Source organism: Apteryx mantelli, chromosome 3, assembly GCF_036417845.1.
Source record: "Apteryx mantelli isolate bAptMan1 chromosome 3, bAptMan1.hap1, whole genome shotgun sequence".
Taxonomy (NCBI): Eukaryota; Metazoa; Chordata; class Aves; order Apterygiformes; family Apterygidae; genus Apteryx; species Apteryx mantelli.
This window is the reverse complement of record NC_089980.1, coordinates 73,529,841-73,544,253: the sequence shown is the minus strand read 5'-3', so window position 1 is coordinate 73,544,253 and position 14,413 is coordinate 73,529,841. Positions and strand designations below refer to the sequence as shown.

Below are 14,413 nucleotides of genomic sequence, written 5' to 3'. Positions count from 1 at the left end.
CATTGCAGAGACTACCACATCAACACAGTGTCTTAGCTTTCAGCTTGCAGTAAGGAATAGCATTAAGAAGAATCTTCATCTGGCTTCTAGCTAAGGCCGTTAGGAGATGTTTTCCTTTGTATTTCAAGTTACTGGGAAAGAGAACAGCAAATTGTCAAAACAAGGAACTTTTGGCAAGTCATGCAGTAGTACTGAACAAAGCAGTATCTTTCTCCAAAAATCAAGTGACACAATAGCATTATATTGAATCATTAATTAAATTTTTGGTAAATTGGTATAGTACTAAATATTTAATATCAAGTATTTCATTTTGATTAAAATAGTTGTTGCTAATTTTTGTCTCAAATTTCCTCACTAAGTGCTCCAACTTAAGGGGGATAGACTTTTTTCAGACACCTATAAATTTTACTCCTATAATCCCTACTCTCACACCTTTCTTGAAAGGTACCCATGCAAATGGCCAGCTCTGACCTGTGGTTACACCAACAAGATAACATGAGAAGTTATAAGGTGTTACAGCTAGGAAAAGGGGAGTAATGTATACATAGATGGTTAAACTTGATTTGTAACTAGCAAGACAAGATAGTGAAAAACAGCAGAATTGAGAAACATTGTAGATAACAAAAAGGGGGGAGGGGGTACTGTCTTAATAGAACTGCTGTGCAAAGTAGAAGTTGCTGGAGCAACCACTTCACAAATACAAGATGAAGGTATAATGTCAGCAAAATGGGAAAAAGTAAACAGGGGCAGGCTGTTCACTTGGGAGGGGATGAGGCAGATAAAGAACAACTTCGAGGGGGCAAAAGGGAGTATAAGGGGCAACAAATCATGTGATCAGGACTGGTTGGGAGGACCTGCAGAACAGCTGTGCACCTGATCACCGCAGGACTGAGCAGGACTGTTGTTGCTCTGAGCATACGTGCATCTTGATTTACTTCTGTGGTTAGGGGTACCTGGGGTGCTTTCCCTAACACTACCCCGTGGGGATAGATTGGACAACCTAACAATTTCCTACAAAGGCTTGTAAAGCATCTGCTGAATCATGAAGTTTGCTGCAAGGGTAAAGCAGCACTGACTTCAGTTATCTTAATTTACTAATCACAGAACTGCAGCAATCCAGAAGCTGTCTGGCTTTGAAGAGGGTATGAAGTCTGTCTTCCAGAAAGTCTGGTAATTGGCAAGGATAACACTCACAGCTGTCCAGTCTTAATCCACAGCTTCCACACGTCTGACAGTCAGGGGGCCCTTAATCTACCTGTTAGTTGAATCAAGGCCGCAAAAGCTTAGTAGTACTTAGTGATAGTATTACATCCTTTTAGCAGTCAGCTTAAAGGCAAGAACTAAGAGAGAAGGCTTTTCTTTAAAGCCACACCCTGTTCACCAGAGGAAGCATTTAACACATAGATCCCTCTAAATCTACTTTGCCATTTCTTCCTCTTTAGGGTCTTTCAATACTCCATCATCTGGTTCCACTGCTCACGCCACTCAGAAGATTATAACTTTTGATTAAATGCAAGTTGTTTTTAAGAACAAACATTGACAGGACAATGCCTATAGTACTTAAAGTAACCAGAACTTTTGACCTGAAACTACTTGGTTGCAACCATTTTGAGAGGATTTCCATGGCTATTTTTTCTTCAGCTTTGATTTAGCTTGCTGAACAACAAATTTTCCCTGACATAATATTATGAAAACAAGGAACCTTCCAAGAGAAGGAAAGAATTTTATTCTGCGTCATAGCTAATAAAACGGTAGCAAATATTGTAATGTAAACAAACACTCTGCACTTACCAGAACACTTGTAACAAACAATACCCAAGAAGCTATGGGAAAGAAAGGTTCAGCTCTGGTCCAGCATTACAGGTATCTTCAGATGCAACTGCCACCTTCATTAACCTTTTCAAAGTTCATGTCAAAATGAGCTTTAACTCTTAAAAAAATTTCACCTCTGGCTTGGTTTTTGCAGAGTGATCAAGGAGTTCCCAGAATTTAAAGTAATCTTTAAGCAATCATTATGCAGCCAAAATTTAATTCTCTTGGCTAGTCTGGCTGGTTTCAATTAGATCCTAGTGCTCTCCTTAACTTCCTTGAGAATTACTTAGCTGCTATCATCTAGCCTCAGCTTTCCCATCCCACAGGCAGCTGTGGTCTTGTGCCCATCTATAAGTAAATTTAACTCTTTCCAGTCCTCAGAGTGGAGATAGCAACTGAGGCTAATAAACAGCTTCTACAGACAGGAACGTTCTTTTTGTTAGGTCTGTAAAATGCTTTCCTAACAGGCTCCTTATGAAACAAACCATATTCAGGACCAGAACTATACCTTCAGACTCTCTCTCCCTCCAGTCACAGTACTGAGTCTATGCCATAACTGAGGAGAAAGCGTGTGGAACTCAGTAAGACTTCCTCAGGAAACTAGTCTAATGCAATGTGATTATGCTGCATATGACCTCAGAGTCCTTCTTTTTCCTCCTAGTGGCTTTTCCACTCTGTTGTGACCTCTCTGTCAAATCTGTTGAAATTAGATAATTTAGCTAATTAAATTAGCTAATAAAAATATGAAGTTTCTGTGAGTTTCATAGAAATAGATCTTTTGTAAAGGAGAGGGACCATAATAGCAACCTCACTAAGGGAAGGACTATAGTATGAGGTTACCTCTTGTTAGACACTAAAAAAATCCATATGGAAGAAAGACTCCATAAATATTCTGAGTATATTATTGCAGTGTGCAGTGCTGCACAGCAGAGAAAACAAGAAGATATGAAGGTACAGGCATTCATTCATTCTGTTACCCACAAAACTACTGCAGAACAATGAAGTTATTTCAGATTTATTTGCTGTATTATTGCTTTCTACGCAAAATTAAAAGAGCAAATGCAGAGTTTGAATAAGCCACCAAGATAGATACTTTCTTGAACTCCATCTCTAAAGAATACTTTAACTGACCTGCTTGAGTTTGTATGCACCTTTGTTTTTTCTGTGCCTGTGTTTTTTTCTTATCTGGTCTTCTATAGGGATGAAAATATAAATGATGCCCCAGTAAGCCTTGTGCAGGTCCATTCTGGTGTGTCCACCTTTCCAATCCTCTGTTAATTCCGCTTGAACACCAGGCTGATACAATTAATCTGTTGAAATTAGATATCTTCATTGAAGAGAGAGCAAAAATGAGTGTGTTTGCCAGATGTGGATTAATTTGCGCAGTGCTGCCAAATGCAGATAATAGGTTTGTGCCTGTATAATCCAAAGGGACCTCACCTCTCCAGAAGAAGAAAGTTAGCAGACTATTATCTGTTTCCCTGCATTAGGCAACTGAGTTTTCATGTCAATCAACTGAACTGTGCACTGCCTAGGGCCAGAACCTGATCTGAATTAGCTTGTATTACAGCAAAATTCATTACCCTCTTACCTTTTCATCAGCGTTCACTGGGGTGATTCTTATGCAAAAGCCATATGTTCATTTTTTTCTTACAAAGGCCACAATTTATGTAGATCATACCACACTTTCTAGAGTCACACTTTTTCTCTATTTGATTGTTCCTGTATCACAATAAAAACATTTTGCAAATCAGAGCTAGGGAGAAGGAGATGAAATTCTTGAGTACTTTGCAAATATTAAGGAAACAAATTGACTTCCAAATTCAAGTACCTTCTCAGTTACAGACTGCTGAAAAGTTTGACTGAAGACCACCAGCAAAAAACGTACGTCTTCTCTGTTCTTGGTTTCAGTCTTCCCAGTTAGGCAGTATTCCTTGGAATCTTACTTTTCCAGGTAGCATCTCTCAGGGCATCAAGTACTCAAGAAATGCAAACCAAGATGTGCAGTCATCTATCTCACCATTTTGATCATTGGAATGATACTTAATACATGTTGTCATTTGTCCCAGGGCCACATCTTTTCAGAGATATTAAGGAAGCCCCAACATTTTCACATGAAGAGAGCACTATAAAATAGACTGTAAGCAACAGTCTTGAAAGTGGTAGGCTAATAGCCTACAGAAGCTCCCAAACTGTGAGCGCAAACAACAATTTGATTGTGAGCAGTGGTGGTAGAGACACTTCCCAGTGTGCATGGAAGTGCAATGAGTGCCTGTCCATAACATTGATAAACTGGTGTCATTACTAGCTGTAGCTGTTTGCAATTGTTTCATGGGTTTGGGGACGAGGTGGACTAGCTAAGGACATGAGATGAGCTTCTAGTTTGTGGGAGCTGGGTGTGAAATAGGGTGGTGGGAAAGAGCTCAGGGTTGGTCTCTGGAGTTCTGCTAAAGGAGTATGGAAAGAAGGCACTTGGGGTTGTATCTAAGGAAAGCAGGGGTTGCAATAAGAGATGGGGAAAAGTAGTGGAGTCAGAAGGTTGGGAAGTCCTGTTAGAAGAGGAGAGAAAAATGTAACTGTGGGAAACTCTCCTCTGAATGCACTGTCCAGTTCATTAAACTAAAAGGTTTCGACTGCTGAGAGTGACTGAATAGCCAGCAAAGCCAGAGACCCATATGCTGTCACGTCTGCACGTTGACTGGCACAGAACCAGGAGCTGCTGATAAACTTTGGAGGCCCATGGTCTACAGACTAGGGCATAAAGGATGACCAAGCTTAGATGACCAGTGTTGCCCCCCTTCATATTTATTCTTGCTGGCAGGTCTTTTGGAGGCTATACCAGTATCACAAAGAATCAACAAGAAGTCTTGATGCTAGCAGGATGTTTGAAGCATGATGTGGAAGCATGTGTTGAAAGAATATGTAACGCTGCAGTCTATGTAAATTGTTTAATAGATGCCATGAGGTGTGGCTCATCCAAAGAAAAGAAAAGCCGCACAAACGAGTAACAACCAGAATGACTTTTGACAAAGACAATTTGAGATTATTGTCAAGACACTTTCTTCCCACTTTTCCCAGTAACCATTTTAGATAACATCTAAAATGAACTAACAGTTTTTCTTCTAGAAGGACACTGCAGTTTCCCACATACCTTTTATCATTTGAGATAGAGCATGATTGTGGAACAGAAAGTAATTTTTGAGTTTCCCTAGCTAACATCTTTTTTCCCAAAAATCCAGCCTGGCTCCACAGAAGTTGTCACATCATGCACGAAACTCATCCCATACATTAGATGACCAGTTTGTCGCATGAGCCTGTACTTCAGAGCTGCACTTAAGAAAAAGCTTTTATTTGTCTTTCAGGAACTCTCTTGCCTAGGGTCATGGTTGACAGCCTAGAAACAAAGTAATCTTCATGAGTTTTCATCTCAGAGAAATAACCTGTCATCTCTCCTCTTCCTGTACCCCACGTATCCCTATCTTTGCTTCTGACAAATTTTACAAAAAGCTGCATCATTAAATAGATCAGAACAATATTATCAAAGTTGCATTTTGGAATAAATAAAGGGCTGCCCTCTTGAACATTACATTCAGATACACTTTTTTCCCCTGTATGTCACACCACTGAAACCTTTCCGTAGAATAAGTTTGGTTCATCTTGGATAACACAGGCTTTTACCCTAAAAAACGTGTGCTGTGTATGGGAGTATACCAGTCTCATCTGGGATCACCTGTACTTTGGCATAGCACATTCTGTCTGTAGCTTGCAAGTTAGGGTTACGCTACCTCCCAGCCCAACTTTGACATCTGTGCAACTGTGTGACGTGCATTTCCACTCCCCACCCTGGCCCTTAACTTCATGCTCCCTCCCTGGCACACACGTGTTTGATATCTTAAAATCTGCCTTCTCAAATATATTTTTGCTTTGTAATACAACTCTATAAAAAGGTCAATATATTGAAATCATTATCACTCCCTATTCGGCAACTGCTGTACTGACCATATAAATCTGGGCTTTTTTTTTTTTTTTTTTTTTAAATCCTTTTAACTATACTACAGCTTCCAGTTGGCACAGTAATTTACAACCACCACCATTTTTCAGGCAGTGTATTACAGCAATATCCTCATTAAGGAGAGGAGAATGGGACTGACTTCAGACTCCATTAGGGCTGCTTCTCGACTTGTGATGCTGCACAGTGTCACAGAATGCTCACATCACTTCAGTGCTCTTTCACAGGCTTTAAACTGGTCTAGAAGTCCATTTACTTTTTCCAGATGAAATTACCAGATATGTTTCTAACACTGTTCTCACACCTGGTGGCAGACAAATAGACACAAAAATCCCTGTCCTCAGGAGCTTGCAATGTAGATTGAACTGACTTAAAAAAGACATTAGTTTCCACCAAGATGAACAAGAGGAACACAGGAGTAAACAATTCTTAAATACTGCTAATGTAGAAGCATTCTCCTTCAGATAACAGATAGAACTTATTGCTCCCTGTATTTCTTGTTTATTGCCAGATTTTATCTGTTTGCTTTTCTAATTTTTATTTCCATGGAAAAGAAGTTTTGATTTTGCCTAAATTTGTTTTTACCATCTAAAGAAGTTATTTTTTAAAATTTTTTCAAGAGGTAGCTAATCTACAGAAACTTCTGGAACCTACATATTATGATGGATTTTTACTTTTTTGCTTATTCAGTAGTTAGAATTTCTGTTTTTACACCAAAGTCTGGTGCACAAATAGAGCAATACACTAGACACAGAAGGAACTCTTATACATAGGGATTGGTCTCTTTCTCTCTTCTGTATATATACATATGCACACATACATATAAACATACATTTGGATTTATTATTAACAGACAATCTGTTACTAAAAATCAATGACATTTTGTGCTCGCATCATTGGGAGAAGAATTGATTGGCCCTTAAAAGGTTGTTTGCTCATTGTGTGGCATAATCTAACTGCAAAGAGCTGAATTTGCAAGATAAAATGTACTCATTCTGCTGTGGAAGTACTATTAAGGTTTTTATCCAGTCTTTCAAAACAGTATATGACATGACACTTCTTTATTAAACATCTCTCTTTTTTTAATCCATTCAATGCATATTAATTCAGACCAGTATGGCCACAGTCATGATCCAGTACCATATACCTACAAGTTTGTTATGTTCCAGTCTGATTTAGTCTGATAATGCCTCTTTTGAGCCAAGAAAATCATAAATTTTGTCTCAGAAGGTTTTTCTAGTCTTAACTATGAGAAAAGATTGTTCCATTATTCAGAAAATAAAGTATAATAGGGGAATGCAAAAAAAAAAAGTACACCTTATGTTCTTTCTTGTGAGTACTGAAAGTTTTTAAAATAATGAAATAGATAAAAATTCCTAAGCACTATAATTTCTTTATATAGCTTTTTTGTTGTTGTTGAAGTTCATCCTTTTTATCTTTTCTTATAGAAGCAGACAATACATCATTTCAAACCACTTAAATAAATGCACTGTAGCACCAGCTTTGTTGGAAGAGTGACTGCTGCTATCAACAGCTCTTCCAGAACTCTGTAGGATCCAAAGAACACCTGACAAGATGTATTTGCTTGCAAAATTATGAAGGCATTTGTCCCTGTGCTGCATGCACAAATCACCTTTCTTCGCTCCAGGAAATGACTGAAAAGGTTTAGCAAGTTACCAGAACACAGGCATCTCTGGAGGACCATAGCTAGTCAGTAGAAATCACTGGACACATGGGTGTAGGTAGAAATTAGGCAGGATGAATCTGAGCTTTCATCTCTCTGATCCCATATTCTTGCCAAATTTCAGGCACAACTTTATGTACAGAACCATTCCAAGTGTTCTTCTGCTTGAGCCTCTAAGTCGCCTCTCCAGCATTGCCTGATGTCTCCTAGAATGGATCTCTATTCCCCCATTTTCACTTTAATCACAGCAACCTTACTTCAGGACACAAAGGACATGCAGGACAGCCTCACTGTCCTGTCTCACCCCAGTACTTCTAGACTCTCATTTCAGTTTATCATTTCTTCTCTTCTAAGCTAACATATTTTTGCCTTTTATTCCTCTTCTAAAATGTTTGGCTGTCTTTGGCCTTCTGAACACATTCCCCTTCAGATTGCAAAGAAACACAAAAGGCTAAAATTTTTCTTCCCTTTTGCTGCAACTACCTAATTGTTCCTTTGCCTTTTAGTTTCTTGCTGCATGTGCTGAAGCTTCTTTTCTTTATCCTCAAGGTTCTGCATAAACCTGCCCTCCTAATATCTTATTGTCATTCTCTGCATTTGCTGTGCTTCTCTTCTTCTCAGTAATCTTCCTGCTTAACCTTTTCTGCCATTATTCTGCGCCTTCTTTCACGCTGAGCCATATGCATGAACCAGCTGCCAGTCCCAGGTCCTCAAAACCCCATCTTCATCAAATCCACTTTTTCCTGAATTCTCTTTTAACTTATTTCCAGTAACCTTCCCAACCTCCTCTCACCAAGCTATTGCTGCTTGCATAACCGTCCTGTTTAAATTAGATAATAAATTCCTCTCTCTCCAATATACAAACACTGAAGATTTGCAAGTGCCACACAGCCTTGTCGATGAATTAACTTCTAATAATTTAAGAGCTCTAGTTCCAACGGGGATTGGGGCTACATATATCTGAGAGCAGTAGGAAAGAACTATGAATATAGTGAAGGAGGCGTAAAATGAGTTAATACAGAGCAAAGTTTAGAAAAAGGCTGAAGTTAAAAAAAACATTCATAAAAGGAAAACCAGAAGTTAAGCTCACATCTAAATAGCTTCAACAACAATTTTTGTCTTAGAGGCAAGCTGTAAACCAACTGCAAACTATGAACAAGGCCTGTAACAGCATGGTTAAATTAAGCATCAGGATAACCACAGTCTCCTTTTTCTCCTCAGCGTGGCCAAAGTTCACATATTTTTCCTCCCCTCCTAGTGCTCTGGATGTCTTTGGCGGAGATTTGCTAAACTTAATCTACGCTTGTTGACCAATAAAGCCACAGTTGCCTAAGAAGGAAATTTTATAATGTAGGAAAGTAACTTTGAAGTTGAACGTGTGACATAAAATTAAGCATGTTTTTCTTAGCATAATTACATTGCACCAAAGTTGTCACCAGTTCAGAAAACACACCCTAAAGCTGCTGTGCTCTGAAGGCTGAAAAAACTGAGCCACTATACAATTCTGAAGGCAGATACACAGGAATATGGCAGAGGGTAGATTAATGGTGACAACACCATATGAAAATCATATCAGTTATCTAAATAAATTGTTATGGAAACTATTAGGCTCGCCGGCCTTCATAACAGGGTCCGACCCTAGGTTCCTGCTGAGGCAGAAGTTCGAAGTCAGATTGGAGAGAAATAAAATTTAATGATGCATGTGCGGTAATTACAGCTCGAGCTGGATGCCTCTGAAGAGGGACCCCGAACAAAGAAATCCCTGGGCAATTATACCCTTACAATCTAAATTCCCCACCCCTTAAGTGATAGTTTGGACCAATAGTAATAGTTAGGTCTGGATTCTTCCCCTTCTTCCTTGGGCCCCTTCATTGTCTCTAGGCAGGCTGCTGCTTTTCTTATCTTCAAGGTCTGCTATTCCTGCTGTCCATGTAACTTCTTTATCCCTCCAGCTTGAACCGGCTCTGGGGCTCCCTTTTACTTATCTAAGTAAAAGTTCACAGCCTGAGGCCTAAGGCTTCAACAAATTTAGCTACTAATGCTAAGCAAGTTATGCTAAGCAATTAATTCTAGACAGCTTCAGTCTGATATTCTCTAACATAAATACAACTATAAGCACTATTAAAACATATTTCATCACATTTTGCATATTATACTACATCTTACACTCTGTAAAATGTAGTTCTGTAGCAACATCAGTACAGTTACATGAACACTTCCTTCTGCACACTAGCCAAAACCTGAGCCTAAGCCCAAACTCACCTTGCACCAGAAATGGGCTTTAGATGAGCATCAATGCTACCTGCAGTCTGAGAAGAAACTCAGCCCATGTTGCCCTTAAGTTTAGTCCCACCTACATGCATTGACAAGATGGTGAGCATCTTTGAACAAGACTGTTCAAAGAGTTCACCACCAACCCCATAAAAACTTCTGGCAGCATCATATGGCCAGCATCAGGCAATTAAATTGGCTGGGCTCCTTCCTAGAGGCACATTATGCAAAATGCTGCAAAATAATATAGAAGTTGCAGACAACAGAACTGTAATTTCCTCCAGTACTGCAGTTTTTCACTGACTTACACAATTTCCCCATTTGTAAACAAAAAAATAAAGCCTGAGTACTTGCTTGTGAGGACAGTGCTATGAGGATTAGTTAATATTTACACACAGCTTTGAAAAGGAAAGCATCTAATGTTAAAATGACATACAGCTCTAAGTTTAATGTGATCAGACGTGGGAGAAACATTACCACCAACTCTCATTAGAAATTTAGCAGTTGCAGAATGTTTAGCATTGCTTCTTGTAACAGTATGTAGTTCAGATCAATATTAATAATACTTGAAATGCTCCAATTAGGTTTCAACTCAATTCCAATAATCAAATGCTTCTTTACATATGTTTTATCTGTAAATATGGTAGAAATTTTACTGTGCACCACTTTATCACATTCTTGTTCCAGTGAGTACAGCTGGATTCACCTTCCACTTACTCCTCACTCACTTTGCCTATAATCTGGTTCTCCAAGAATTTTAGTTCTGTGGGACAGGTTGCCAGTAAGAGAGAAGTAGCAGAAACGCACACAAATGATACTGGAAAAAGCTTAGGATTATTTCAAGTCTTTTAGACTCAGCATTGACATGTCAAAATGGGATGGATATGTAAGTACTGTTTAGTTGCCTCTACACTGAATTGGTAAATTTTGCAGCAGAAATTGAAGATTAGTAGCTAAATGTATGGTTTACAGCATTCAATTTGTTGCCATACACTGTTGGACACATCTTTTGAATGAGATTTTAATCAGCTCAAAAGACTATGGCAACTGGCAGCCTTTTCCTTTATTGAAGCAAAGTCACAGCATTTTCATCACTGTTCCCGTCTTGTGAAAGCAAGAGTTAAACAAAGGCCCCTGAAGTTTACATTACTAACAAGAATTGAAGAAAGCGATTACAAGCATATTTCTCTAAAATAAATAATCTACAAGGAGTGCTTTTTCTTCTTAAAAGCAATCTAAAAATGTATAGATCCTACAGTAGGGAGATCAAAAGATATTTTAACAACTTCCAATATTTACAAACAATACAAAAACTGCGCACGCCGTCAAATGATGCAAAATTCTTCTTAAAAATTAAAAGCTTCATTCCTACTAAGAACCAAAATTAATGGTTTTCTTTACAATTGGAAAACCGTTAAATGTTTTTATTATCTGTAAAATATACAATAAAAACAAACCTCACTAAATTATTACAGTTAGAAAAGAAATACTGCAGGCAAATCAAAAAGGAAAGTAACTGTAACTTATTCTTTGGTAACCAAAAGTTAGCAAGTATCTGATATTTCAAGTGATGAAAAGCAATAATCTTTCCATTTTGAGAAATGGAAGAAAGACTTCTGGAAAAACGTAACTCCCAAGTTTCAATTTTGAAAGATAGGCTCCATCTACAGCTCTGTAGTGCAAGTTCTCAAAGTCAAATTTTGTTTTTTAATTCAGAAACCTAACCCTTCCGAACTCTGGCAGTATATTGCTCAAGTCCTGTCCTGCTTTTCTGTTGTTGGCTTACATCCTCTGCACACATCCAGTTGTTCCAGTTCTCTAAGGGAATACGCTATTCAAGGAAGCAGTCCACTTGGAAATTAATGTTTCACCAAGTGTGCATGTGTGGCTGCATAGCAGCTAGTACTGTGTTATAAATCTGTGCTCCCTTTTCCCTGTTAACTAAGTATTTCATTTTCCCTCAGGAAAATAACAGTACCCTCAACCAATTCATAACCTGGTGACCTATCTGCATTAGCAGGATGTACTTCATCTAACATGGGTGCATACCCTGGTAAGAAGCCATGCAACCCCAGCGTCAAACCTACTACCTTCTCACAGGTGAGTGTGCCTCATCCTATCTCTCTGTGCTTAATCACAGAATGGTTGAGGTTGGAAGGGACCTCTGGAGATCATCTAGTCCAACCCCCCTGCTCAAGCAGGGTCACCTAGAGCACATTGCACAGGATCGCGTCCAGGCGGGTTTTGAATATCCCCAGAGAAGCAGACTCCACAACCTCTCTGGGCAACCTGTTCCAGTGCTCTGTCACCCTCACAGTGAAGAAGTTTTTCCTCATGTTCAGATGGACCTTCCTGTGTTTCAGTTTGTGCCTGTTGCCTCGTGTCCTGTATCTGGGCACCACTGAAAAGAGTCTGGCACCAGCCTCTTGACACCCTCCCTTCAGCTATTTGTATACACAGATAAGATCTCCTCTCAGCCTTCTCTTCTCTAGGCTAAACAGGCCCAGTGCTCTCAGCCTTTCCTCATATGACAGATGCTCCAGTCCCCTAATCATCTTTGTAGCCCTCCGCTGGACTTGCTCCAGTAGTGCCATGTCTCTCTTGTACAGGGGAGCCCAGAACTGGACGCAGTACTCCAGATGTGGCCTCACCAGGGCTGAGTAGAGGGAGAGGATCACCTCCCTCGACCTGCTGGCAACACTTCCTAATGCACCCCAGGATTCCACTGGCCTTCTTGGCCACCAGGGCACATTGCTGCCTCATGGTTAACTTGGTGTCCACCAGCACTCCCAAGTCCTTCTCGGCAGAGCCGCTTTCCAGCAGGTCAACCCCCAGGCTGTACTGGTGCATGGGGTTATTCCTCCCCAGGTGCAGGACCCTGCACTTGCCTTTGTTGAACTTCATGAGGTTCCTCTCCGCCCACCTCTCCAGCCTGTTCAGGTCTCTCTGAATGGCAGCACAGCCCTCTGGTGTATCGGCCACTCCTCCCAGTTTTGTGTCCTCAGCAAACTTGCTGAGGGTGCACTCTGTGTCTTCATCCAGGTCACTGATGAAGTAGTTGAACAAGACTGGACCCAGTCCTGACCCCTGGGGGACACCGCTAGCTACAGGCCTCCAACTAGACTCTGCGCTGCTGATCACAACCCTCTGAGCTCTGCCATTCAGCCAGTTCTCAATCCACCTCACTGTCCACTCATCCAGCCCACACTTCCTGAGCTTGTCTATGAGGATGTTATGGGAGACAGTGTCAAAAGCCTTGCTGAAGTCAAGGTAGACAACATCCACTGCTCTCCCCTCATCTACCCAGCCAGTCATTCCATCATAGAAGGCTATCAGATTGGTTAAGCATGATTTCCCCTTGGTGAAGCCATGCTGACTACTCCTGATCACCTTCTTTTCCTCCACATGCTTAGAGATGGCTCCAGGATGAGCTGCTCCATCACCTTTCCAGGGATGCAGGTGAGGCTGACTAGCCTGTAGTGTAATGAATGCACTGTGTTGCACCAATACAGTGCTTTTGAAGCAAGCATCCAGCTTGTGCCACAGAAGCCTTCCCATTCCTTTTTCAGATTTGTCCCTAAGTTTTGCTCACACAATTGCGGTCTCAAGAAAATGAAAAACATCACACTCCTACAGGCTCTGAGAAAACTTCCCCCCAAGAGGACTTCTAAGGCTTTACACAAAAATTTCAACTGTTACTTTCTTTAAGCCACAGACCACTCATTCAGAGCAAGTCCTCCCCACCCCAACCCAACCATGCAGAACTACCATTGCTTCAGCATTTAAACACACACATGCAGTTCATGGAATAAATGCTTAGCAAAGAAAACTTGTTCTGGTCCGGGCTTTCTTCTGGGATCTAGTCCTCTGTCATTTTCTAGACTAACACCCAATGACTTTTGTCACTGCCTCTTTACTTTCTTCAGCTGAAGGGCTTAGATACTTCCTTGAAGTACCTGGTTGAGTCATTAAGTCTACATGGGTTGGATCCAAGGTCTCTTTGCAGTCAGGCTCCTCAGCATATAGAAAGTCATTGGTGTCCATTTCATCACTGTTAAACACATCAAGCTGCCTCTCCTGCTGCTCTTCCAAAGTCCTTCGGATCCTGCCCTCTGACTGTTCCACCACTTCCCCATCTCCTTCACTAATCACAGTCATGGGACTGCTCTGGATGCGGTTGCGAACATTGTACTTGCTACTGGCAGCTGAGGGGGGCGTTCGTGATCGGCCGTATCTAGTGCCGGAGAAGGACATGCTCCTTGGCATCAGGCCCTCACTCTTGGCCCACTCCTCCTGGGCCCGTTTGCTCTTGCTGGGTGAGCAACTGGCAGGGCTGTCAGAAAGGTCAGGGGCAGCGTCTGTCTTTGTCCGGTGGAACCGTGGGTCCGTATTCTTCAACATCTCTGCCGCTGACATGCGGGAACTGGTGTCACCACGGCTCCCTTTTTTCAGCAGCAGGGCCTTGAAGTTGTCATTGCTGGTGCTGCTTTTGCGAACGCTTCTCTGAATAGATCCTGCTTGTTTGAGGGTAGCTAAGGTTGGGGAAGCACCAGTAGGCGTTACGGGGGGTGATGGAGAATGGTTGTGGGTACGATCGTCTTCAGAATCTTTACGGCCAAGGACTTTCCTTTTGGATC

At 40.9% G+C, this 14,413-nt stretch overlaps 1 protein-coding gene across 1 annotated transcript in view; it reads right to left on the bottom strand.

The window, feature by feature from the left end:
• Window positions 1-4,746: 4,746 nt before the first annotated feature.
• The window catches only part of NHSL1 (NHS like 1), a 200,258-nt gene continuing 190,591 nt past the window's right edge, over window positions 4,747-14,413 (bottom strand). Inside the window, exon 7 of the mRNA XM_067293664.1 lies at window positions 4,747-14,412. Coding sequence (XP_067149765.1) covers window positions 13,659-14,412 — 754 coding nt within the window. The 3' untranslated portion in view covers window positions 4,747-13,658. The remainder of the gene's footprint in view (window position 14,413) is intronic.